Source organism: Lissotriton vulgaris, chromosome 1_1, assembly GCF_964263255.1.
Source record: "Lissotriton vulgaris chromosome 1_1, aLisVul1.2, whole genome shotgun sequence".
Classification (NCBI taxonomy): Eukaryota; Metazoa; Chordata; class Amphibia; order Caudata; family Salamandridae; genus Lissotriton; species Lissotriton vulgaris.
In genome coordinates, this window is record NC_141685.1 from 1,827,997,488 (window position 1) to 1,828,024,136 (window position 26,649).

The 26,649-nt window shown below is 45.9% G+C and overlaps 1 protein-coding gene across 2 annotated transcripts in view; it reads left to right on the forward strand.

The window, feature by feature from the left end:
• C1_1H12orf75 (chromosome 1_1 C12orf75 homolog) overlaps positions 1 to 26,649 on the forward strand; it is a 319,665-nt gene that overhangs the window by 166,243 nt on the left and 126,773 nt on the right. For both annotated transcript variants that reach the window (XM_086938150.1, XM_086938159.1), the window contains exon 3: positions 20,087 to 20,122. In XM_086938150.1, coding sequence (XP_086794276.1) covers positions 20,087 to 20,122 — 36 coding nt within the window. The remainder of the gene's footprint in view (positions 1 to 20,086; positions 20,123 to 26,649) is intronic.

Consider the following 26,649-nt stretch of genomic DNA (forward strand, 5'->3'; position numbering starts at 1 on the left):
GGTCTCTTGTATCGGTTGATAAATTGAACGCAATTCATAAAGATAATCCTCTAACAGAGGATACTTAAGGTCTGAAAAGTGTCTTGGTCGCGGGACACCCCAAACATTTGATGGGTGTGCGAACACGACCTCATATGGGGAAAATCCTGCCCTAGTGTGAGCCGTAGCTCTGGTTGACAGAAGAGCCAAAGGTAAAGCACCTGGCCACTTCAGTCCTGTGCTTTCCTGAATTTTTGCCAGTTTGTTTGAAAGTACCATTGTACTTCTTAACCAAACTTGCTGACTGGGGGTGGTGTGCAGCATGGAATTTCTACTGATGTGTAGGCCATCACACACCAGCTGGATGACTTTTGAATTGAAGTGACTGCCGTTGTCACTCCCAATCAAACAGGGCAAACTAAAGACATTGAAATACTCCTTTAGCAGGGCTTTTGCCGTCGCCAAAGTAGTGTTCTCCTTAGTGGAGTATGCCTCAACCCATTTACAGAATGCGCAAGCAACCATCAACATATTTCAAACTGTTGACCCGTTCCATCTCCATATAGTCCATCTGAAGGACTTCAAAGGGAAAGAAGGGGGGTACAAAATTACCAGGGAGTGTTGGAGTGCCTTTTCCAGGATTATACATCATGCATACCATACAATATTTTACCAAGTGATTAGCGGTCCTAGGGATGTTATCATTCTGTTACACAGGATCTAGTAGTTTGCAAATGCCCTTGGCGCTAATGTGATCTGGTCCGTGTGCCATAGTGACTACAGAGAGGACATAGGCATCCGGCAACATTCACCTTTGCTTTCCAGACTTATTTGTCAAGCACCCATCCTCATCTAAACGTGCTGTACTTTCCTGTCCCTCAATTCAATTCAATTCAATTAGTCCTTATTCGATCATAAACAATCATAAAAGACGCATATAAGCACAATATTAAAGGAAAAAACAGGGAATACTTAAACATTAAAAATCACACGATAAAATTCATACTAGAATTCCATAAAACATATCAGACTAAAAAGAATATATAAATAATTTTCTTAAAACCAGATAAACATTCCTGAAAGAGATTTATATCAATAACTACACAAATTTGGTTAGACTTCAATCTTCTAAACCGCTTAAGTTAGAAGAAGCTAAAATAAACACCATAACACGCAATAAAATCAGTTACGTAGTACCCTGCAACCTATTCCTTCTGAGGGCCCACGCCCAACTCCAAAATTTAGCCATAGCAATAACTAGGACTTCGCTAGTATCAGATTTTAAGATACGCAAAGCTGTTTGGTAAGATCTTGTTCCTATTTTAACACAAACCAGCTTGAGCCATTTCTGAAGAAGGCCCTTGTGGGAAGAGCACACAAACCGAACATGCGGTAGGGTCTCTTCCTCACATGGGCAAGATGGACATTTTGTGAATTGGTCATTCCCCCACTTTTTTGTAAAGATTCTAAGGGGAGAGTGCCCACTGTAAATTGGTGATAGAGCTTCCGGTCACCAGGCCTCATAATGGTATCCCAATAAGCCTCCAGACTATATTAAATTTTATGGACCAAGAAGAGACCTGTTAAGGAAGCGCCATTCACCAACGAAAGAGACTTCTGAAGGATCATGTTCCTATATAAGGCTTTAAAATCTATTTTTGAGGGGAAAGAATTCCCTTATGGTCCACCCACAGATGGTTAAGGCCCATATCCGATAACGTATCCTTAATCTTTTGTAACCATATGATTTTATTGGATTTGTCAGCTTCTCTAATATACTTAATAGCTTGCAGATAGGGAGCCAGCTCCGGGGTAGTCCAAAGCCTTCGCCAGTAGGCGAGGGGTCTAAAGCCCGTGGCCTCCTCAAATGAAATACACCCCAAATCTGAAAGTAAGGGTCTAAGTGGTGTTGATCGAGGTAGACCGGTCAATGTCCTCTGAGCTTAGACTAATGAAACTAAGTTTTCGAAGCCCCAGAGTTCAGCTCCAAAAATTGAGGCTCTAACCTTATCTTGCTATATAGTTAGAACCGGAGCAACTGGTTTAGTTTAAAATAAACCATGCTCTTTTAGAAGAGTCCCTGTTAATTGGTTGTGCCTTAAAATTAGCAGATCCAACTGTGGCTCCCAGTTCATCCTTTTGCCCATTGTGACACTTAGATATGTAAATCAGTCAGTTTGTTCAGGGGATGCAGTATTCATTTCTACTCTGGCTTTCACTGCTTTATATTTATGCAATAACATTAACTTTGTCTTGTCAACATTGAATAAAAAATGGGTGGGGTGGGGCGGAGCTTGCCAGCGCAGATGGTGGACGCGTGAGTGCAGAGCTCCGCGCCATCACTCATAAAATCCTGCAATTATCCTTAATCCACTGAGCCGAGAAACCTTTTGGCAGTCGGGACTGACCCCCGGAGTGTTCCGATGTTCGCGAGGGGAACTTTTGAGGCATCCTGACAACCCGGTGCGGAGCGGCGGGCACCTAAACATCCGGACACGCAGGGCCTCAAAGCCTCGGACTCGCCTGGTGGGCTGCCCAGCGTGCATCGCCTGACGTGCGGCAGGAGCCGTGGCGCTTGGTCCGGGGGCGCCGGAAAGTCAGCAAAAGCCCCGAATTTAACTACTGACTGCCCCGGAGGGCTTGCGCTGGGTGGACGCGGCCCCGGGACACGGCGCACGTCGACGCTGGAGGGCGGTGCAGCGTCCGGGCGCCCTGTGAGGTGGAGGCGAGGTAACAGCCCCATCGGTGCACTAGGCCGCAAATTCAAGCGCTCACTCGCCGCGCTGCCTGGGAGACCTGCATGACTTGTGGCTGAACCCGTGATTCCTGGCCCGGGGGTATCACCACACAACCAAGGCCCTGAGGTGGGAAATAGGGCAAGGGAGCGGACGGCAATCCCTGAAGCAGGTGGAGAATCCCTGGTCCGGCTTGGACCCACACCTCCCCCCACCCGACTCGCCAACACTACTGGGAGAGGCCCTTCGCTTGCGGGCAACAGAGGATCATGTAAACTGTCGGGGGCGCACGCCTGTGGCTGGGCCGACTGGAGTGGTCATCTACCCGAGGGAGCTGGGTGAGTCCTGGTGGCACTGCTCCTCGGCACCCCCCCCTCTCCTGGTACTACTACCCTGGAGCAGCTGGCCTGCCCCGGCTGAGCGCCGGAATACTAAGGTGAGCACCGGCGAGGCCCCTGGTCCCTGAGAGCTTTGTGGCTGTGTTGCCGAGCGGAGCGGGGCAACACACGGAGGGAGGAAGCCTGATATCCCCAGACACTTGAAGAGGCCCCCCCTAATTGGTACCTGAACCACCTGCGACATCTCGGGGGAGAGCCCTGTGGACGGCCCCCACTCCCCCACACTTGCCCGTGAATTGATTGGACCGCCCTTGACTGCTGGAGGGAGTACCCTGCTATTCAGTTGGTTCTGGCCACCTACATCGCGCCCATAGTCGATCCAATTGACCCTGTTTTAAGGCCGGAGGGGAGACCCTGCAAGAACTGGTGGAGAGACTAGGCGGAGGGCTAGTTGGTGCAACACTGCGCAGAGACTAGCTACTGGAAGAGGAGTGTGTGGGACCGCACCCTTGCGGTTGACAGGGGCAACATTGGCAAGGGAGACAAGACGCAAACTAAGCTCCCCTTTAAACAGCGCAGAGCGAATGCCCCAGACTCACAGCTGCCCGAGCCAGCGCAGCAGAACAGGAGCCCGGAGGGCTCGATCTACTCGGACATCAAGGAGCTGCTAGTTACCATGGAAAAGTGTCTTCAGGACAGCATGGCGTCGCTGGGCACAAAGATCGACTCCCTAACCCATTGAATGGATCGGATGTCGGAGAGAATGGACAAGCACGAGGAGTGATTGGACATGTCGGAGCGACGCCTGACCGAAGTGGAGGAGGCGCAAATGAGACTTGATAAATATCATAAACAAATTGGCAAGCTCCTACAGGTTATACAGGACAGGTCAGAAGATTTGGAAGCCCGCTCCAGGCGCTCTAACATACGTATCACAGGAGTCTCGGAGACGACGCAAACTGGTAGAGAAACTACTGACCACGCTACTGGGAGATGTCTTATCGCCCATGTTCATAGTGGAGAGGGCGCATCACCCGTTGGGTCCGCGCCGTCGCCCGGGAGCCCCTCCCCGAGGCCAATTATAGCAAAACTGCTAAACTACAGAGACAGAGACACTCCGCTAAGGGTGGCCAGAGAAAAGGGGAAGCTACAATACGAGGGAGCAGCCATCTCCTTGTATCCGGACTTCACTGCAAAGGTGCAGGAGGAACGCAGGCACTTCGCCACATACAAACAACAACTTCGCGACCTGGGACTGAATTACGCCATGCTATACCCGGCGAAACTAAGGATCAACAGACAGGGACACTCTCACTTTTTCACCGACCCAAAAGACCTTCAAAAGGCCCTAAAAACTTGGTCTAAGGAGCAGAGAAACGGCTCCAGAAGCCAGACCGGAGAGCATGGCAATGGCAGTTGCCTGGAGGAGCAGGAATAGGAACAATGCTCCCCTTTGATCTTTGGTAGCCTTGCTAGTGGATGAGCTGAGGCAGGGATTGAGTTGATAGGACGTTGGGTTCCAAATTGCGAAGCTCGCTGCTTGCCAGACGGCTGGGAGAGGCATGCAGGCAAGGGGCTCACGAGAGCGACGATGCCCCGAGACTGGTGAGATGTTTCCATGTTAATTTCTCTTGTGTGAGGACTGGTGTCTTCACTTAACAGATACTGGGGGGCTGGGGTCTCCTTATGTGCGTTACTGGCGAGCGCCGTGCTCTAACACGAGTTGCGGGGGGGATTGGATGTACAATGGTGGGGGGATTACTGAAAGATGCGCAATGGTTCATGGATTTTGGCTCACGTTGAATGACACAAACAGGGTGATGGCGCTAGGAACGAAACTGAGAAACGCTTCTGTCAGCGAATGTTACTACTTCTTGTTCTGGCGACCTCTGCCCTAGCGCTGTATACACTGATGAGTCCCGTGTGGGACACTTTGGGATGTTTGGGAAACTTTCGGGGGGGGGGTTGGGGGGGAAGTATTTTCATGCTAAGCCGTGTTGGGGTTGGTCTGCTCTGGGAGGGGGGGGGGATCTATGGGAAGAGAGAAGCATTATTGTATTCTGATGTATGCACTTTGCCCTTTGTCTCCACGCTCACGACTTGCTCACTACAGATTGGTCCATGTTCACGGCCCACTAGGCCACACAGTTCTACACGCCTGTCAGGTTCTCTTTTGGAGACCCTGCACCACACACACTGAGCGCGCCCCATCATGATGTTGCAGAGCTCTTTAACGATGCTGAGGAGTTCCTTGCTGTTGTGGGTGTTGTTGTCCAGTCGTTCTTTGAATGTTGCCCTTTTGGTGGTGCGGATCAGCTGGTGGTGTCTGCGGGTGTCGTTCTTGAGGGCTGTCATGTTTTCTGTTGTCTGGTCGTGGCGCCAGGCTTTCTCGAGGGTGCGGTGGGTTTTCTTGGAGTTTTTGAGGTCATTGGTGAACCACAAGGCTTTCCTGCTGCTGTGTCTGCTGGGATGGTTCTTCAGTGGTGCGAGGTCATCGGCGCAGTTGGTGAGCCATTGTGAGGTTGCGGGCTGCTTCGTTGGGGTCCGTTGTGTTGGTGGGTGGGTTCTGGCTGAGGGCGATGGTGAGCTGGTCGGCGGTGATCTTGCTCCAGCTTCTGTGGGGAACCTGCTGTGGGTGGTGGTGGGTCGTGGTTCTCCTGAAGTTGAAGTGAACGCAGCTGTGATCTGTCCAGTGTAGTCCGGTGGAGTGGCTGAAGGAGATGTGCTTGCTGGAGGAGAAGATGCGGTCAAGCGTGTGGCATACGTAGTGGGTGGGGGTGTTCACCAGTTGCTTCAGTCCGAGGTTGCCGAGGTTGTCCAGCAGGGCGGCGGTGTTGCAGTCCTTGTTGTTCTCCAGGTGGAAGTTGAGGTCCCCTAGGAGGATTTAGTTAGAGGAGGTGAGGGCGTGTGGACTGACTAAGTCTGCGATGGCTTCGCTGAATTGTGTGCGTGGTCCCGGGGGTCTGTAGATGAGTGCCTCTGAGGGTGGTCTTGGGGTTGGTGTGTATCTGGAAATGAAGGTGCTCTGCAGTGGTGAGGGTGTCATTGGAGTTGGTCATGATTTGGATGGTGTTTCTGTGGACGATGGCGATGCCTCCTCCGGTTTGGTTGACGCTGTCCCTCCGGGAGATCTTGTAGCCATCCGGGAAAGCTATGGCGATGTCGGGGGCTGAGGAGGCGTTCATCCAGGTTTCTGTGAGGAAGGTGACATCTGGTGATGTTGTATCGAGGAGGTTCCAGAGTTCGGCGTGTCTGTGGACGGAGCGGGTGTTGAGAAGAAAGCACTTGAGATGATTGTTGCTGGTGTCTGGCTTGGCGGGTGTGTTGCAGGTTCAGAGGCAGGTGAATTTGCAGGCTTGGCAGGTGAAGGGTCCTTGGGTGCGTTTCGGGTTTGCTCAGCAGCAGACGGGGTTCCGGCCGATGTTGAGTGCGTGGAAGGTGGCGGCCTCGTATGTCCGTCGCGTGGGCTGGCGTCGTCGGGGGCCAGGGGTCCTGGTGCTGGGCACGGTCCTGGCGTAAATGGGCTTGCGCAATTGGCGCGCCCGCTGCGCGTACATGCGCACTCCGCCATGAATGGCAAAGTGGGAGGGAAGAGCAGCTGGGAGGTGGGAACCTGTTTTAGAGAACAGAGGTCCCTATTTTGGAAGGAAGAATGGACAAGCACAATAATCATACGCTAAAATAGATCGTATGTCTTTTGTCCAGCCGGACAAGAATTTATTTTTCATATAAGTTCAGTTGATTATGATTGAAAACAATAAATGACAGGTGGGCACAGCCTTGACCCACAGAACACAAGACAAACCAACGAAAAACAGAATGGCCAAAGGCAGGGTACAAAATGTGTCTGTTTGTAATCACTGTGACAGACTTAAATATCCATTTTCACACCATTGATCATTACAATATTATTAAATCATATTGCATATGGTGCTTTCAATGTCGACGACGTTTCGATGCTATTAAAAACAATATAAAGCATCATCTTCAGGACAAGGGATAAATCATTGTTGTCTTAAGCTTATTTACATATTTATGCCTATATCGCATTACTGTATCAACATTTACACCAAGGGAAAAAAAGCAGAAAAATAAGGTAAGTAAACTGAGCTTCTAGGCATTTATTTGGTGACTTTTGTGAGGGTGAGTTGATTGTGACATTAAAAATGAGGGCATCCACTCTAGGACTGTAGTCTTTGCGCACAACGAGGTGTGCGACTTATGCCCGTGATATCAGTGAAGGTTGAAGGTGCAGTGGTTAAAGGTACAAAAAACGGCGATGTTTAAAGAAGCAGTAAACGAGAGGAAATGCTCGGAACAGGCATTAAGAATACGGCGTAGTACCTGAGCTATGGTGATGAGTCATATGCCAGGCAGGCGGATAAAACTGGTCATGCTACAGTTATTCCAGGGATTGTACTGTGATTACCAAGGGATAGTGGAAGGCGACGCAGTGCGCACAGGTGGGAATTAAAAAGGGAGGGCGCCGTGGTTAGAGGTCTCTTAAAATCGGCAATGTGAAAAGAAACAATGGCTAGAATCAAGCATTAGTATTACGTCGCTTCAACGGAGCAGTGATGTATAGTCATGTGTCGGGCATTATCCTGCTACAATTATTTCACGGATCATGCTGTGAGAGGCGGAGCAGTGCGCCCAAGGTGAAAAACAGTGTTATTGAATTTGGTGCTTGGTGTTGGAAAAACATTTCTTACATTGAAAAGATGAACGAAGTTCATCGGTGAATGCACGCTTGGATCGCGGCACAATAGGTCCGTAACGGGGGCTGACAGCCACTCAACCTGCGGTGACATACAATCTATATTAAAACCGGGATTCTGGTGAACTTAAAAAACATACAAAGAACGGCGCGGTGGAAAGTCAGTTACCGTGATAAGGCTATGGGCCTTCCTTGTGTGGGTAATTTCCTGATTTCAAATTAGTACCAGTGCCGAATCACACTAGAGGCTCGCTGATGAGTATTACATCCGCTAGGTGCCTGGTCGCACCACCTAAATGGAAAACATTTTAAAACCATAATTAGTCCCGATCTTCGCAATAGGATCTGGAGGAGAACACGGCCTGCCCGTGTTGTGGTTACTTACTTAAATAACGGCGGGAAGTCAGGGCACGGGGGCTCCTGCTGGCGCTGGATAGCGTGCACTGGGATGCAGCGTACACATGGTGCTGGATGTGGGATCAAACGGGAGGTCCTCTATGATGTTGATCATGTCCATTGTGTCTTTTATGTAGCATGTGGTTGTGGCTACAAAGGGTTTTATAAAAAAAAATCGATGTAATGCCCTAGAGGTTCAAGTACCGAGCCACACCCTGATTGACTATCCCTCCCCACCTTTGAAAAACTAGTCTTAAATGACCTAACAGCATTAGAAAACAAGAGGAGTTTCATCCCCTACAATATCACTATTGTGGAGAAAAATGCCATTTCCTCCCTCAAAACAATCAATCCCTGGTTATAAAACCAGCTGACAAAGGGGGAGGGATAGTCATTCAGGAACTCGATCAATACAAAACCGAGATACTAAGACAACTAGTCAACGCTGAACACTACTGCAAATTACCATGCAACCCCACCAATGAAATTCAGAAACTGATAGTACAAGTAACTACAGAAGCGTTGGATTCTGGATTTCTATCCAAAAAGGAATTTGAATTTCTTAACACAAAGTCACCCCGCATACCGGTAATTTACTGTCTCCCCAAAATACACAAAAACTCTGAATCTCTTGACCACTGATTCCCCTGACTTTTTATTTTTGACCGAAACTTGGTTTTCTGCTGACTCTCTCCCTGATCTTTTAGCCATCCTCCCCGACACCCACTACGCCCTCCGAGCTGATCGCTCGGAAGGTAGGGCCGGTGGAGGGGTGGCGATGATCATCAGGTCGGCACTTAAATTTCAACTTCTCCCCCACTCCCCCATACTCAACGTGGACTACCTCGTGGCCCGTTCCCTTAATCTTCCCTCCCCTCTCACTGTTGTCCTTGTCTATCGCCCCCCTCAATCGATGCCCTCTTTTGTAGCCTCCATCCAGGACCTTTTGGCCACCCTGGTGGTTAACAATTCCTCCGTTCTACTTCTTGGAGATTTCAATTTCTGGCCGGGAGATCCCAAGGAAGATCTTGCTTCCAAAGATTTTTCTGCCACTCTTCACTGCTTGAACTTTACCCCCTATGTCACAGCCCCTACCCACGCTCAAGGTCATATCCTTGATCAAATCTGGTCTTCTTGCCCCCTCGCCTCACTTCCCTCTATCTCCCCATGTGTTTGGTCGGACCACTATACCATCTCCTTCTCTATTCACTTGGGTGTGGTTGACAAGCCCTCTTTCCCCAAAAACCTTATGGTCCGCAATTGGAATCAGACCGACCTCGACTCTCTCTCACTTTCTCTGGCTTCTTCTGTTCCCGATCTTACCAACCTCCCTCTTGAGTCTCAGGTCAATGCTATCAGTACATGGCTTTCCTCTTCGTGTGATCGAGTGGCCCCGCTAAAAAAGATCAAGGCGGTTCGCCCTTACGATGCGCACAGATGGTTTTCTCCAGAGCTCAAAGCTTTAAAACTCGACCTCAGGCGGTCGGAACGTCTCTGGAGACGGCAATACTCTCCCTCTCTGCGCGCTAAATACAAATCACTCCTCACTAACTACAAAAAAGCTATCCTTGCGGCAAAAACCTCCTATTTCACTGAGAGAGTAGCTCTCTCCGCAAACAAATCTCGTGAAATCTTCTCTCTAGTTCACAATCTTGCTACTTCCGATCGCTCTTCTCCTTGTCTGGTCCCTTCTCAGTCCCTCTGCTTGTCACTTAATGACTTTTTTATAGACAAGATTGTGAAGATTAAAGCTAACATTCCGACGGTGCCCCAACCCATTCCCACCTGCCCAGTCACTCCTTCTCCCTCTGCTTTCTTCACTTTTCCCCCCATCTCTCCTGACCAATTTCACAACTACCTGCTCAAGGTTAAATCTGGTTCTCCTATGGACTGCGCACCGGCGCGCATTCTTAAAACTCTTCTCACCAACTGTCCTGCTCCCCCGCTCGCTTTGCTTAATTCTTCTTTGGCCTCCGGTTCCGTTCCTTTATCATTTAAATCCGCCGTTGTCCTCCCCATTCTCAAAAAACCCGGTCTAGATCCTTCCCTCCCTGCTCATTTCCGTCCCATTTCCCTCCTCCCCTACCTAGCTAAGATCCTCGAGACCCATGTCACTTCTTGCCTCTCCTCGTATATCGAGGACAACGGCCTTTTAGCCTCCCATCAAGCAGGCTTTCGCCCAGGCCACTCTACGGAGGCAGTGGTTCTCGCGGTTCTAGATGAACTTAAGGGGAAGGCAGATTCCAACCTCCCCCAAGCCCTGGTCCTTCTTGATTTGTCCGCTGCGTTTGACACGGTTGACCACTCCATTCTTCTCGACCGTGTCAGCGCAGCGGGCATCCGGGGCGCGGCCTTCTCCTGGCTAGCGTCCTTTCTTCAAGATAGGTACCAGGAGGTTCATCTTTCTAGCTTCTCTGCCCCCCCCCCCGTCCGGTCACCTGTGGTGTTCCCCAGGGCTCCTCTCTTTCCCCTCTTCTCTTTAACCTTTACATCTCTCCCCTTGTCACTTCTCTTCTTGAGCTGGGGGTCTCGGTGTATAACTACGCAGATGACCTCCAGCTCGTCTTTGATCTTTCCTCTTCTGCTGATTCTCTCCCTAAATTCAGTTCCACCTTAATTTTCATTTCCGAGTGGATGAGCGCCAACCATCTTAAGCTCAACCCCGATAAGACGGAACTTGTCCTCACGGGTGGTCCATCTAACCCTTGGTCCCCAGCACACTGGCCCCTTTCTTTTGGTCCCCCTCCCACACCTTCCTCCTCTGTTCGCACTCTTGGCATCAAAGTTAGTTCTGACCTAACAATGCACAGTCAGATTAGCTCTGTTGTGTCGTCCTGCTTCCTGTCCCTCCGCCTCATCCGGAAAATCTCACGTTTTTTCACTACTGATGCACTCAAAACCATAGTCCTGGCCTTAGTCATCTCCCGACTTGACTATGGGAATGGCCTGTACGTGGGCATTCCAGCCTACGAGTCCCGACGTCTACAGGCCATTCAAAATCAAGCTGCTCGTCTCATTCTCTCCCTTCCTAAATCCTCCCATATCACTCCTGTTCTCAAATCTCTGCACTGGCTCCCTATTCGCTTCAGATCTCTTTTTAAGTTAGCCTGCTTTGCCTTTCGAGCTCATTCCCGCTCTGCCCCTGTCTACATCTCCTCCCTAATTACATCTCACGCCCCCAGCCGCATCCTTCGCTCTTCCTCTCTCTCTCTCTTGCACATCCCCCGCTTCCGCAAATCCAGAACTGGTGGCACCCGCCTCTCTGTTTTGGCCCCCCAGTTCTGGAACAGCCTCCCACTTCACATTCGTTCCATCCCCATCTACACCCATTTCCGAAAAGCCCTTAAAACCTTTCTTTTCACCCAGGCCTTTCCTTCTTAGGTTCCCCAGATCCCCTCTGTGAGCCCTGACCAGGTCCCCAGCGCCAGGAAGCCGCTTGGCCGCAGTGCGCTTTATTAAATATTTTTTTCATTTCATTTCATTTCATTTCATTTCATTTCATTTCAGGTCGCCCCATTGTTTCAGGGTGTGGCTTGGTACTTGAACCTCTAGGGCATTACATCAATTTTTATTATAAAACCATTTGTAGCCACAACCACATGCTACATAAAAGACACAATGGACATGATCAACATCATAGAGGACCTCCCGTTTGATCCCACATCTAGCACCATGTGTAGGCTGGATGTGGAATCACTCTACACAAACATTCCTCAGTATGAATCATTACGTGTCATCGAGAAAGTTCTAGAGACACGCCCCCGACCACATAATGTTCCATCAGTCTTTATCCTCCAATTGTTAGAGATTTACCTAACAAAAAACTTTTTTCTTTTTGAGGGTCAGTTTTATGGCCAGGTACGTGGTACCTCAATCGGAGCTATTTTTGCTCCCAATTTGGCCATTTTGTATATGGACCATCTTGAGACATCCTGCATCCTGGATATGTCTAGCCCATTCCACAGTGGCATAGCCATGTGGAAACGATACATTGATATCTTTCTACTCTGGTCAGGACCCCCAGACAGCTTAACCACTTGGCTGCTAAGGTACAATTACTCCTCTGCTGTAATTTCCATTGAAATCAATGGAAAGTCCATGACGAGTTACCCTTGTCATTAGCGGCGAAGAGGTTAAAACAATTTCACCACTGGCTCAATAACAGTGCAGGACTGAAATACACACTAGCTACCAGCAAAGACTCACTACCATTCCTAGACCTAGAAATAAAACACATTGAGGGTCGCCTTTTAACGAATCTACACTGTAAACCGACAGAGAAACACCCTGCTCAACTATACCAGCCATCACCCCCGAACTTTACGTGACTCTCTCCCCTTCTCACAATTTCTACGCATCAGGAGAAACTGGTATTTCAAGGAGGATTATTTCACGGAAGCTAAAGTTCTAAGCAAAAAACTTAGGAATAGAGGGTATCCACGCAAACTTGTACGTCGGTCATTGAAACCAGCATGGTACTGTCCAAGGGAAAGTCTCCTTGAACCTAAATCCAAACAGCCACAAGACAGGCTTATATGTGTAATCACATTTACTCCAGCATCTAACGCCATCAAGAAAAGTGTGTTAAAACACTGGCCGGTACTAAACGCTGGCCTGCTTAATCTTGAGCTCCCAAAGTTCGCCTTTAAGAGGGCCAAGAACATAAAGGACTACTTGGTACGTGCTTCCCTCCCACACCAACCATTGAAGACCACACTTAATGATGCATGGGGCCTACCAACACTCTCAGGGCATGCCAAATGTGGCCGCTGCGTCTGCTGTGATTCAACTATAGAAGGAAAATGTTTTGAATATGGTGACATCAAATTTCATAGAAAATATTTTTCTAACTGCAACTCGTCCAATGTGGTATATGCAATTTTATGCCCTTTTAGCTTATCTATGTAGGTCAAACAAGCCAGAAGATCAAACTTAGGATTGGACAACACCGGAGCCGGATACGCTGTAAGACAGCCAACGCCCCACTTGTAGATCACTATACCGAAAAAGGACACAATGAGACAGATCTGACTTGGACAGTCATAATTATGATAACCCCCCCCTCCCCCCCTTCCCCCCCCCCCCAGGGGAGCAGATGTCTCCACGCTACTCAATAAGGAAGAACTGCACTGGATCCTCAGGACTAACGGCATCAGGAATGGACTTAATCGCATTGATGACTGGACCTCTTTGCTATAATGGACAATCAGTGATACTCCTTCCAGTTCAGTAACTGGACATAATTGATATATGTAACTCAATGTGTTGTTCACAACCTTGCTAGAAATATGCATAATTTGTCACTTGCACTGTTCATACACTATCAGCTCACATTTTTGACAAACGCGCCGCCAGCACCTTAGTTATTATCACTCTTTCCCACTTCTCTATTTTCCAATTGCCGTTCTAAGATGGCCGCCACTATAGTGGTTTGCACTAGCACTCCATTTCCACTTTGCTGTTCCAAGATGGCCACTTTTTCTATGCTCGAGGCAGTTAGTCCCTTGCCTCTTTCCATCACCCCCAATTAGCTCAATAGACATAAGTAGCATGGAGACACTGCATCCCAGTGCACGCTATCCAGCGCCAGCAGGAGCCCCCGTGCCCTGACTTCCCGCCGTTATTTAAGTAAGTAACAACAACACAGGCAGGCCGTGTTCTCCTCCAGATCCTATTGCAAGGATCGGGACTAATTATGGTTTTAAAATGTTTTCCATTTAGGTGGTGCGACCAGGCGCCTAGCGGATGTAATACTTGTCAGCGAGCCTCTAGTGTGATTCGGCACTGGTACTAATTTGAAATCAGGAAATTACCCACACAAGGAAGGCCCATAGCCTTATCACGGTAACTGACTTTTCACCGCGCCGTTCTTTGTACGTTTTTTAAGTTCACCAGAATCCCGGTTTTAATATAGATTGTATGTCACCGCAGGTTGAGTGGCTGTCAGCCCTCGTTATGGACCTATTGTGCCGCGATCCAAGCGTACATTCACCGATTAACTTCGTTCATCTTTTCAATGTAAGAAATGTTTTCCCAACACCAAGCGCCGAATTCAATAACACTGTGTTTTTTACCTTGGGCGCACTGCTTCACCTCTCACAGCCTGATCCGTGAAATAATTGTAGCGGGATAATACACGACACATGACTCTACACCACTGCTCCGTTGAAGCGACGTAATACTAATGCTTGATTCGAGCCATTGTTTCTTTCCACATCGCATATTTTAAGAGACCTCTAACCACGGCGCCCTCCCTTTTTAATTCCAACCTGTGCGCACTGCGTCGCCTTCCACTATCCCTTGGTAATCACAGTACAATCCCTGGAATAACTGTAGCATGACCAGTTTTATCCGCCTGCCTGGCACATGACTCATCATTATAGCTGAGGTACAACGCCGTATTCTTAATGCCTGTTCTGAGCATTTCCTCTCGTTTACTGCTTCTTTAAACATCGCCGTTTTTTATACCTTTAAACCACTGCACCTTCAACCTTCACTGACATCACGGGCATAAGTCGCATGCCTCGTTGTGCGCAAAGACTACAGTCCTAGAGTGGATGCCCTCATTTTTAATCTCACAATAAACTCACCGTCGCAAAAGTCACCAAATAAATGCCTAGCAGCTCAGTTTACTTACCTTATTTTTCTGCTTTTTTTCCCTCTGTGTAAATGTTGATACAGTAATGCGATATAGGCATAAATATGTAAATAAGCTTAAGACAACAATGATTTATCCCTTGTCCTGAAGATGATGCTTTATATTGTTTTTAATAGCATCGAAACGTCGTCGACATTAAAAACACCATATGCAATATGATTTAATAATATTGTAATGATCAATGGTGTGAAAATGGATATTTAAGTCTGTCACAGTGATTTCAAACAAACAGACACATTTTGTACACTGCCTTTGGCCATTCTGTTTTTCGTTGGTTTGTCTTGTGTTCTGTGGGTCACGGCTGTGCCCACCTGTCATTTATTGTTTTCAATCATAATCAACTGAACTTATATGAAAAATAAATTCTTGTCCTGCTGGACAAAAGACATACGATCTATTTTAGCGTATGAATATTGTGCTTGTCCATTCTTCTTTCCAAAATAGGGACCTCTGTTCTCTAAAACATGTTACTGCCCAAGGTCCCTATGGCATACCTTCTGGGTTTCCCTTGTTGTGTACAATGGGAGGTGGGAACCGGCACAGGAGACAGGCCAGATGCTCAGCTGCAGGGCAGCGGCAAACTCGTGGCAGCAGCGGTGAAGCCTGGCACACTCACGGGGAGTCGCGCAGTGTGTGGAGCGACCGGACCTGAAGCAGGGTCAAGGTTCACAGCTCACCACTGCGCGCACTCCGCCATAAATGGCCAGTGGGAGGGAGGAGCAGCTGGGAGGCGGGAGCGGAGAGGCGAATGGGAGGGGGTACCGAGTAGAAGGGGCGGGCCGCAGGGGATCAGCGGCGAGGAGCAGGGACCCAGGGGAGAGAAGAGCGGGAAAAGTGGAGGCGAGGGGGCAAGAACACAGGACAAAACAGGCAGTAATAAGGGCACAGAGACACAAAGTGAAATACAAAAACAAAATACAGTACTCAGCAGGGACAAAACGGGCAGTAATATGGGCACAGAGGCATAAAACGAAATGCAAAGACCAAATACAATACTCAGCAGGGACAGAGACTAAGCACGGGCAGAGAACCGGCACAGGAGACAGGCTAGATGCTCAGCTGCAGGGCAGTGGCGAACTCGTGGCAGCAGCGGTGAAGCCTGGCACACTCACGGGGAGTCGTGCAGTGTGTGGAGATACCGGCCCTGAAGGAGGGTCAAGGGTCATATAAAAAAACATTTGATTGGATTGTAGGGATGTGCAGGGAACTAAAACTATGAAGTGACCTTAACAAAAAAAGTAATTTCCTCTGTGAGAGTCTTTGGAAAAATAAAAAAACGGTATGTTTGGGATATGCTTGGAATTGATAAGTCAACCACACCTGCTACAGTTAATGTGAAGCTAGTATGCTGTTTAGAGAAAGTCTTGTGAACTGTTCACCTACTGATAGGCAGAAACTATTGGAAACATGGTAATCCTAGAATTAGAGGTAAAAGTGTTGGGGGAAGGGAACAAAAGAGACTGCAGCGTGGAACTGAAAATCAGAGTGGTGTACATAAATTGTTCAGCAGGGAGTGTATGTCTTGTAATTGACAATATTTTACAAAAGTCAACTGAAATGAAAAGTTTTGACAGCAGATTATTGAATGCTTTTAAGGGCTTTCATGTGAATCTGCAGATCCACCTCAGACCACACGGGGGCTGCCTTGAACCCCATGATAAATCAGTGATTCCGACTTGAGATTTGCAGTGAAAAACAGATATAAGCAGATATTAATATAAAAGTTGGACAACCTCAAGCAGATTTTACATACATGCGAATTAGGTTGTCCTATAAAAAATATATGAAAGAAAAACTGTGTGTATATACGTTGAAAGAAAATATGTAGCTTCCAGACACTACAGAAAAAGGTAAAATAGAAGGGAGCTTAGATAAGAACATTAACTACAAATATAGTGATCAGCAAAGGATGAAGAGGAATTGCTGTACTGAAAATATAATAATTTTGTTAAGCCACTATGAATGAATGTTTTAGAAATTTAAATGAGTTGAGGTTCTGTAAAATTCTGCCTTGTCCCGTGAGGTTATGGTTCCGTCACGATTTTGGTGATGTTGTACCGTATCTAGTAAGTACGGCTAACATGGAATGAATTAGTCACGTTAACTAGCGAGTTCATTACGTATTCAGAGACTTTGTCTCGAATATGGGTTCCATTTTGTCCGTGCCTCCATTTTGTGTTGCCATCACGTAGGCCGTGGAGGTAACCGAACAAACAACGTTGCATGGGCTTCGTTGTTCATGTACATATTACCTAGGCCTTTTCTGACTTGCGAATGGACGGTAAGACGATGACCCCGTCACCTTAAACTGACCCTTTGCGAAGCCAATTTCCCTAGCTGATCGTTGTCTGAAATTGCCAATCATTGTTCAGGATATCGTTAACTTTTAGTTCTCTTGCACATATCTTATCCTACGCAATATCTGAATTGCTTCTTTCCTTATGTCTTTTCATTACATGGGTAGTGCTTTCAGTTATGGGTTTGTCCTGCTCATGGAAATTGAAATTGGGACATTCCTAATAATTAACTTGTGGGTTGATATAATGTTAATCGAGCTTTTTATGATGTGATAATGTGTGGGAAAAAGTATTCTATTCGTGAGTGTTTGTCGCAGTGGGTGTGCAGTAATAATGAGCAAAATTGGGATAAATACTGATGTCTTGCTCAACGAAAATTGAGCAGTTTCCTGAGTTGAACACAGTGTTGTATTGCTGGGATTACTGTTACTGGCTGCAGCTAATAAATTTGATCTCTGACGCCATCCAGAAGTATTCCGTGTCTCTGTATACTAAGACAGGTGAACTCGAAGACTTTAGGCGTGTCCCTGGTGCCACTGGGTTCTAAAACCCGGTTCTTCAGAGTGCTTGCTTATAGTATGGAATTTAACAGTATGTAATTTGCACCCACACAGTCAGTCAGGCACTTACCCAGTTACACTCACACAACAGCACGTATGTACCCACCACTCATATAGCCAGACAGTGACTGACACACTTAGTTTAACACCCATAAAACCATTCACACACCCAGTTACTCAACTATGCATCCACTTAAATAGTCATTCAGACACCCATACAGGCACTGCTACACCCACTCGGACACCAATTCATGTACCCAGCACTCAGTCCGTTACATACACACTTAAACACCAATACTCCCAGTTATACACTGTCACCTACCCATACAGCCACTCGAATATCTTCTTTACAAAACCATACAGCCACATACACATAAAGCCGACCGCGGCAGAGACACTTGCACATATATTTACACATGACACTTATGTACTAATAGAGCCACTTGCACACACAGTTACATACCCAAACACCTAACACAGCTAGTTACCAACCCATCCAGCCTGTTGCATACCCATTTAGACACTCATAAATCACTAACACACAAACCCAGCCACACAGCTACTTGCACATCCAGTAACACACCCAGAGCCACAGAGGCATTGATACTCACTTACATATCCACTCAATCACACGCACACCCAGTCACCCACCCATACAGCCTCTCACGTACCCATTCATACACCCATACTCCGACACTTGCACAGAATCTTTAACATTAATATAACCACTTATGTAGCTACTCACTTGCTTAAAGTATGTAATTCCAAGTTAAATGTATTCTATATTTACTTTTCAGATGTCTACTTTTGTTTAAAGAGTAACGGAAGATGGAAGGATGAGGTGGAAAAAATATTTGGAATTATGCTGCTTGACAGCATCCATAAACTGGGCAACAGATGACATTTAGTTCAACTGCAACATGGCATTTGGCACAATGAGTGACCAGGTCTTGCAGTTTTGGTGAAAGTGTGGGGATGGTTAAGTATTTGTTCAGGTGGTAAAGGTCCCACTGATGTTACAACTGCTTATGGTGATGCACCACCTTCCCTTTCCCTTATCCTCTGATACATCCTTATATGTTTGGGTTTATGGTGTTTGAAACAGAGGATGTGCCATGTGTACACTTGTTCACAGCATCTCTTGGCAGTTTTTTGCTGCATAGATTGCAGTGGGCACATTTTTCATGAACTTGCTTTTCTCCTGAAGGGAGATAGCAATATGTCCAAACATTGGAGGAATTCTTTGGAGGTAGTAAGTCTTCTTCTTCGTCCTGTTCTTTCTGTTCTCTTCTGCCTTCAGCAGAAGAGATCCTTGCCTTTAAAACTCTCTTCTTTTGAAGGAAAGGCTAGAATAGGATGGAGCTGTGCTTCTGAGACTGTCTCCAGACAGATGTAAACCCAGAATAACTGATTTAGGGTATGGTTTTCAATGTCGATGGGTACAACCATTCATGGTGGCATCGCAGCAGATCGGCAAATACATAAAATACAAAACCGAGAGACTACATTTGTATTTGTAAAAAGTTTATTAATTTATGTTCATTTGTTTACTGCTAGTTTTAATATGTATGAAATGTAAATAAAATGTATTTAAATCTTGTAAAAATGTATATTATTAAATTGAATTTTTTGGTGAAATTGCAGTAAAATTTATATTAAAAAGCGAAACGGTCAAATTCTCTAAGAAAAACAAAGGTTATTGGGACATAGTTGGGTTCAGATTTTACACACACACAACTATAGAAATTAATTCAGCAGTTATAGTTGCCTAAGTGAACTGTAACTTATGCCCCTGCAATGCACTGTACTATGTGTTTAGCCAGCCGTTTCAGTCCGACCAAAATGTGCATACACACTTAAGTTTTTCCAGCCCAGCTGCATTAAACAGCCGGGCTGAAGAAACCTCCCATGACTCCCTGGTCTGAGCGGAGCTTTTTTCCAGCCCACTCAGGCCAATCCCCAGTCTACTTTCATAGTATGAGAGCAGCACCAGGATTGCAGGGAGTCAGTGTTGCTGCCCCAGTGCTTGCTGGGACTAGGAAGGACAAGGTGGGAGGTGGGCAGAAGTTCCAAGTCATTTAAAAAAAAAAAGTATTTTTAAACCCCCGTGTGCTCCCACTTCTGTGTCCCATACACCCGCCCCACCTTCTCTTTGTGGCGGCCGCCACTGAATTAGAGAAGGGGAGATACTCCGTATGTGACGTAATTGCCTATTTAAAGTGCTTATATAATTTGTTTTTGTGTTTTTTTTAAAGGCATGGTTCCGCTTACTTTGCTTGGCACACAAATTTGCTGTCGTAAAAAAAAAATCATTCACAAGTGCACTTTGGATGTGTCCACACTTGAAGTCTTTGAAGGTTAAGACAATTCTTCTTAGTCCTGATAGGTATATGTTCTGTTTTACAGCACAGAAGAATCACCAACAGAAGATCACCAAAAGAGGTCTGTAATATGTCATTGTTTGTAAAGATTATTAACCGCAATCAAGAATAAAACATTTTTGGGGGTGACAAAAAATACGTCTTCATAAATGCCAAATTCTAATCCTAAAATGTATTGAGCAAAGTAAATGTCAAGAGGAAATGTTTGGTAGCTGCTTCCACTGAGCGGTGTGAGTATGTTTCAATTTCCCATTAGTCCTGTGTTAGTTGGAGTAGCACACTATTGTTTGTGTCCCGCCCTGACTCATTTGACCAATGTTACTCAGGAGCAGGTGTTGACCCATTTTTTGGGTGGTTCGCTTGGTATGTAAAAACTGTTCTTTGCTTGTCAAAGATTGGACAGCTCATCCCAAAAGCAGATGACAATGGGAGGTGTTTACTGGTTTAAGATTAGAGGAGGGCGGAAAATTGCACTCCACTGGTGGAGTTTGGGGAGATTTTCCCCGCTCTGCTTGGAGCGAGGAGTTCCGCCACATAGTGGAGTTTTTCCTCACAAGTGGCTTTCCAACCTTAAGTTGGTGAGCAAGATTTTGCATCCCCTAGTCCAATTCTCGAGTGCTAGAACACCACCCAGCGAGATTGCTCAATGCAGGCGGTTGCGGCAGGTCACTACTGTTAGTGTTGGGAAAACTGCCACTCAAATCAAGCGGCAGAAAGAAGCAGTCCCCTCTGTTGCACCGTGTGGTGCAGTTTGCACTTATTTTACTGGGTGGACCAAGCTCCAAGTGCTAAAATTCACCCCAACGAGCCAAAATTACACTGCTCACAGAACTTTGAATAAGTAACTCTGTGTTCTACCAACCCCTACTTAAGATTAGGTTTTTGAGAGCTGACCTCGCCAATGGCTGCGTTGGACAGACCTAGTAGTGCTCTTGTGACTGGTCTGCACTAGGGGCAAACTGAGGTCTGGTCATAGAGTGGAATTACAAAATATCTTTGTTCCCTGCCAAGGTTCTGAGGTCACCACTGAAATTACCCATTTTCAAAGAACTCTTTTCTCAGCCCTAGTACTTCCAATTATGGGGACACTATCTTCTGACATCAGTTTCTTTCAATAATAATCTCATGCAATGTCTTCAAATGGAGGGGTAGAAGAACATATCCCAAATTTTAGGAGGTGTTGCAGGTGTGCCGTACTAATGTTATGATGGCAACACTCACAATAGACGAGGTAACCTTTGCCAATGAGCACGGCAGCCCTGAGCGATTTGAGTTAGATATAGGCTCTGCTACTAGGAGTAAGGGATAGTCCGGCTGACCAGACACTAGGCAGAATGAGGCAGTAAAGGATCTCACAAGAATATAATGGACCATCCGATGGACTCAAAGCAACATAATGCTTTTAATCAATACAATATATGGTCTAACTGGGGGAACAATGAAACCTTTCCTTCAACCAGGGTGCATCTCTCTTTTCCCATCTGTGAGTAAATCACTATAGTAAAATATTGAGTACATTTCAAATAGACGGAATAACATGCCCTGAATTGTGATCAGTATAATACACAACAATAGCTGTCTCATCAGGAGTTTATTAAGGAAATGTAGCCATAGCCTCATACATGTTCGTAAGCAAAAACCCTAAGCTCAACTGGCTGCTCTGCAGTACAGGCCAAGCCTTTTAGTACCTCATGGAGCAGATCGCCAGCTTGTCTGCACTTGGCTCTTGTGTCATGAACCTCCCAGGCTCAGGGAAAAATTAAAAGCTAAACTCTTCCAGACTGAAAAGGATAACCAAAACCTAATGGTTAAGCTACACGTCCTCAGGAAAAAAATGTAATAGCTGTTCACCTTAGATTTTAGGCATTGAACTGTATCTCCTTCCGAGTCAAAGTCGCAAATGTCCTGCGTGAAAGTGTAACTTATGTGTAGAAAAACTGGCAAAAACACGTAAAATCGGATCCCGACTTCCAAGTGTAGCAACTGCGGATTTTAGATTTAGGTAGAATCACAGACGTGACACACGAATACAGAAAATTGACAAGACTAGTGGATTTATTTTTCCACAGCGGTTCTATCTATGAGCAATCATGTGTGTGTTGCCTGGAGAGTGTCCTGGGGCAGGCAGTGTGAACCCTCAGAAAGTTGTAGCTTTTGCAATGGCTTGGCGCCAGCGCTTCTAAACGTGCAGCCAAATTGTTCATTTGGAAAGTGTTTCAGTAGGCGTTGCATGGAGAATGCAACAATCGTGTTTTTGCTGGGTAAATAAGGGAAATTAATTCTTCATGTGGAAATGTGTTTATTTAACATAAAAAAGAAAACTCGTAGTAACCCCAACAGTGAGCCTATGCATTTTCCACAGTACAGACATTTTCCAGGGAAACTATATATACCATTTACCCAAACGTGTTTGTCCTGTTGTAATGTCAGTGACCCAATCCAGAGGTCCAGGTATTCCCACGAAAATTGGTGTCCTAGTTTTGCTGATAACTCCTGTACCAGTGAAACAGGCATCACAGGTAAGTTGTAATGAAGATCTAGGTATTTGCTTACGTCTGTGGGCAAGTCTGACATTTGTATTAATTGGGTTGTCTGACCTCTACAAAGCAACTGTGATGAGAGAAATTCCCAAACCTCCTTACCTGTGGGGGAAAGATATTTGTGGTTAAGGCACTAATCCATGACATCCTGCAAAATCCATCTGAGGTGACAAATTGGCTAGTGACGTTCATTGCCTAGCCTTGATTGATTGGAACTTGAAGGTCTCCAATCAGTTCATCTTCAATCTGGAAGCAAAACACTAGAGGGTATTGAATCCTTCTCTTTGAGGAAGGACCGTAGTTGACCTTTTCTTCTCACAAATCCCCCGAAGCATTGCTGGCTCCTTCAGCCACTGCATTCTTTCTGAAAGACACCAGCATGAAAAAAATCAAATTAAAGAGCCCTTCAACATGGCAATATTATTTATTTTATTTATTTCATTTCTAAAGCGCTTTGTCACCTAACAGGCATCCTGGCGCTGGCAAACTCCGAGTACATGGTGGGGAACGTGCAAAAGAGCGACGAGGGGAAACCACCCAGAAACACAGCCCCTAAATGTTCGGAAACGGCCATGCTTTTAGTCTTCTTCTGAAGAGAAGGATATCACTAACTTGTCTCAATTCCAGATGAGAGCCCATTCCAAAGTCTTGAAGTGGCGACCATAAAGGTTCTGCCACCCTCTTTGACTTTCCTCAACCTAGAGGTCTTGACTAATCTCGCCGAAGCGGAACGGAGGTTTCTGGCTTGAACATACCACTCGAATTTCCTCTGTAAAGAGACAGGACCCAGCCCGTGCAGGGCTTTAAATACTAGGTAGAGGGACTTGAACTGAATTCTCTGCCCCAGCGGTAGCCAATGCATTTCTGCCAGGGCCCGAGAGGAAGAGAACCTTGTAGGACAGCTCAAGGCAATTTTGGCTGCGGTGGACTGAATCCTAAGAAGTCTATCCAAAAGAAATTTTGGAGAATCTAACAGAAGGGCATTGCTATAATCCAATCTGCTCAAGACTGTACTCTGTGCAACTAGTGCCCGTGCCTGGGGGGGGGGGGAGTAGTAAAGGAAAGATTTTCCGCAAAGATCTGATAATTGCAAGGCAGCTACCCACCGTTCTAGTAACCTGAGCCTCCATAGTCAACTTGTTATTGAACATGATGCCCAGGTTGCGAACCGTATCCACTGGTCTTACTGCGGTTGACATATCGCTAGTTCAGAAGTTACGGGGCAACACAGAGGGAACTCTATCCGCCGAGCAGAAGAGCACCTCAGTCTTGCCTGCATTGAACTGCAGTGAATTACCCTTCAGCCACGGAGCCCTATCACGCAAGCAGCAATGGAACGCCTCCAATGAGGTTGACTGCTCTCCCTCCAAGGAGAGAATAAGCTGCGTGTCTTTCTCTCCAAGGCAGATGACAACTGTAGCATATATACTGTACAAAGCCGCAAAGGAATCTGCAGATTTGTTGTTAAACTGCATAAAAGGCAATAATAATGCTCTCATGGTGTACTCATTGGCCTTATCACACATTTATCATAAGAATTGATAGACATTATAAAAGACAATTAACATTTCCGACTTGCAGAATAAGCCTCAACTTGTTGATTTTCAAAAGATGGAACTCCTCAGTGGGAGATAATGGATGACGGGAATTTGTCTGCCATAAGTAAAAAGTATTCAACCAGCTTGTCAGTACCAAAACGAAATAGCAAATGGAATCTTGACCAGGACCTCCTGCAGCAGGTTTGATCTAACAGTCATAAACTGGCTGAGTCAAACTCTTGACATGCAATCTAATAGCTTGACCTACAAGCCGGATTGCAGCAGACACTTGCATCATCATCATACATTGTGAGGCTCCCATCATGTGTTTTAAGGCCCTGCAAATTAACATGAATGCAGCTGAGTGCCCTAAAAACTCGAACTGTTCAGAAGGTGTGAGCCAATTACAAACAAACTGCATTTCTATTAATGTAGATTCCTTGGCTGAATTCTATCATGTTCCAGTAGTAGCAGTAGAGTGGTGGCCTGGGGGCAGGACTATTCGTCACAGTAAGAAGAACACAAATTAAGTAAAGCAAAATATGAAAAAACAGGGCAGCTATGCTTCCAGACAAAAATGTCAGGTAAGTTGGGGCCCTACAAAGGTGAAATACCTTCCTGGTACTTGATATCAGGCAATAAAATGGTAAATGTAGGCAATACAATGGTACATTTTATCTCTACAAATGAGTAGACAGATGGTCAATGCACATTTTAAGGAGCGGAATGGCCAGCAAGTGTTCAATCTGGAATGGACTTTTAGTAGCCTAAAACCCAAATCCCCTGCTCCCTTGATGGAACAAGTCAAGATCCTGAAGCTCAGGCTATGGGATGCAAGTCTTATATGTAAGTCTTCTGATATAAGGGAGTCAACTTGGGGCGCACCAGTATTATTGGATTGATGAGTAGGTGTAAATGCTCAAAATTACTTCCAATCCAGTTTAAAGGGCAAAAGTTACAACAAGCATCGGTATTTGTGACAAATAGGAAAGACCCAAGGAGAAAGCAGGCAGTCAGGATGTCTTCAAGGGCATCCTAGTTGGCAGCAGCATGCTCATAGTGGGCACAAGTCAGTTTTACCGTATGACAGGGAGTCCTAATATGTGCAACATTTTTTTAAAGTTGATTACAAATCTAAAGTTTGTTTTGACATTTTAAATTGGGATAATATCTTGTGCCTTATTCAAGTTGTTCCCACACTGATCCTGAATGGAGGAAAGCGGTCTCCTTTCACTGTTGACTAGATGTAATTATGAAGCTTCTAAAGCAGAGTTTTTGGTTGAGTGCAGGATGTCCACTGGAATAGCGAAAATGAAATGAGAACAATTCGGCACTAAAACACATTAAACATGTCACCACCTGGAAAGAAGATAATACGATTGAGACTATATTGATGACTTTCACACCATACATCAGGGTATAGAACAGACTTCGCAAAAGGATAGTAACTTCTTAATACCATCATCTTGAGCCATTAGTAGTACTAACCAAGGGCAACCCAATAGCCCCTTGAGAGCTTGAGTAAATACATTCAAGATAAACAGTAGATCCCAAAGGAATTGCTTATTGAATAATTCAAAGCAGTTGGTCGACTTCATCAGAGAAGGAAAAGTGTAAAACGAACCAAATGGAGTTATTTATGGAGCTAATCAATGGTAGTTGATCAATCCTTTGGGAGCCATTGTTTGTGTTGGAACTATCTAAATCCATCCAATAGGAAGTTGTGTATGCAAGAAAAAGTCTGCTCTAATGGTAGAGAGAAGGATTTCGGCTTTTGCGAAGAGACCCTAAATGACTTGTTAAGTAAATTACTCAAAGAATTAAACCCAAACATTTTGAAGGCACAAGACCAGTTACATTGAGTAGCATTGGTCATGATGTATAAACTCTGTAAACTTGAAGGCCAAAAACACTGAGTTTGCATAATTAATAAAGTTACCCAAATGGATGGGTTATGGATTGGGCACTGTTTCTATTTGTATTTATAGAAACAATTTATGCCACCAAGTCCGTCTTGTGGTATACCTGGTGTTGGACCTGGCCCTTTCTGCAGGATCATCCCCAAACCTTTTGCCTGCACCCTTCTGTTTTCTGAACTTTTTTTCTCGCTTTTGGGACTCTAGCACCAGTTAGGAGTGTAAGTTTGTGAAGTGATTATGCACTCTCCCTTAAACATGGTAAAATTGGCTAATAACCATTTGGCACATTTGATTTACTTGTACGTCCCTAGTGAAGTAGTACTACAATGTAGTCGGGGTCTGTAAATGAAATGCTATTAGTGGACCTGCCGCACTCATTGTGCCACCCACTAAAGTAGACTTTTAAACATGTCTCAGGTCTTGCATTGCAGTCTGTGTATGCAGTTTAAGCTGCCATTTCGACTTAGCAAAATAAACATTTTGCTAAGGCCTTAACCTTCCTTTTTAATACATATATCACATTCAGGTAGGTCATCAACAGCCCATAGGGCAGAGTGCAGTGTATTTAAAAAGTTGGACATGTGCGTTTAA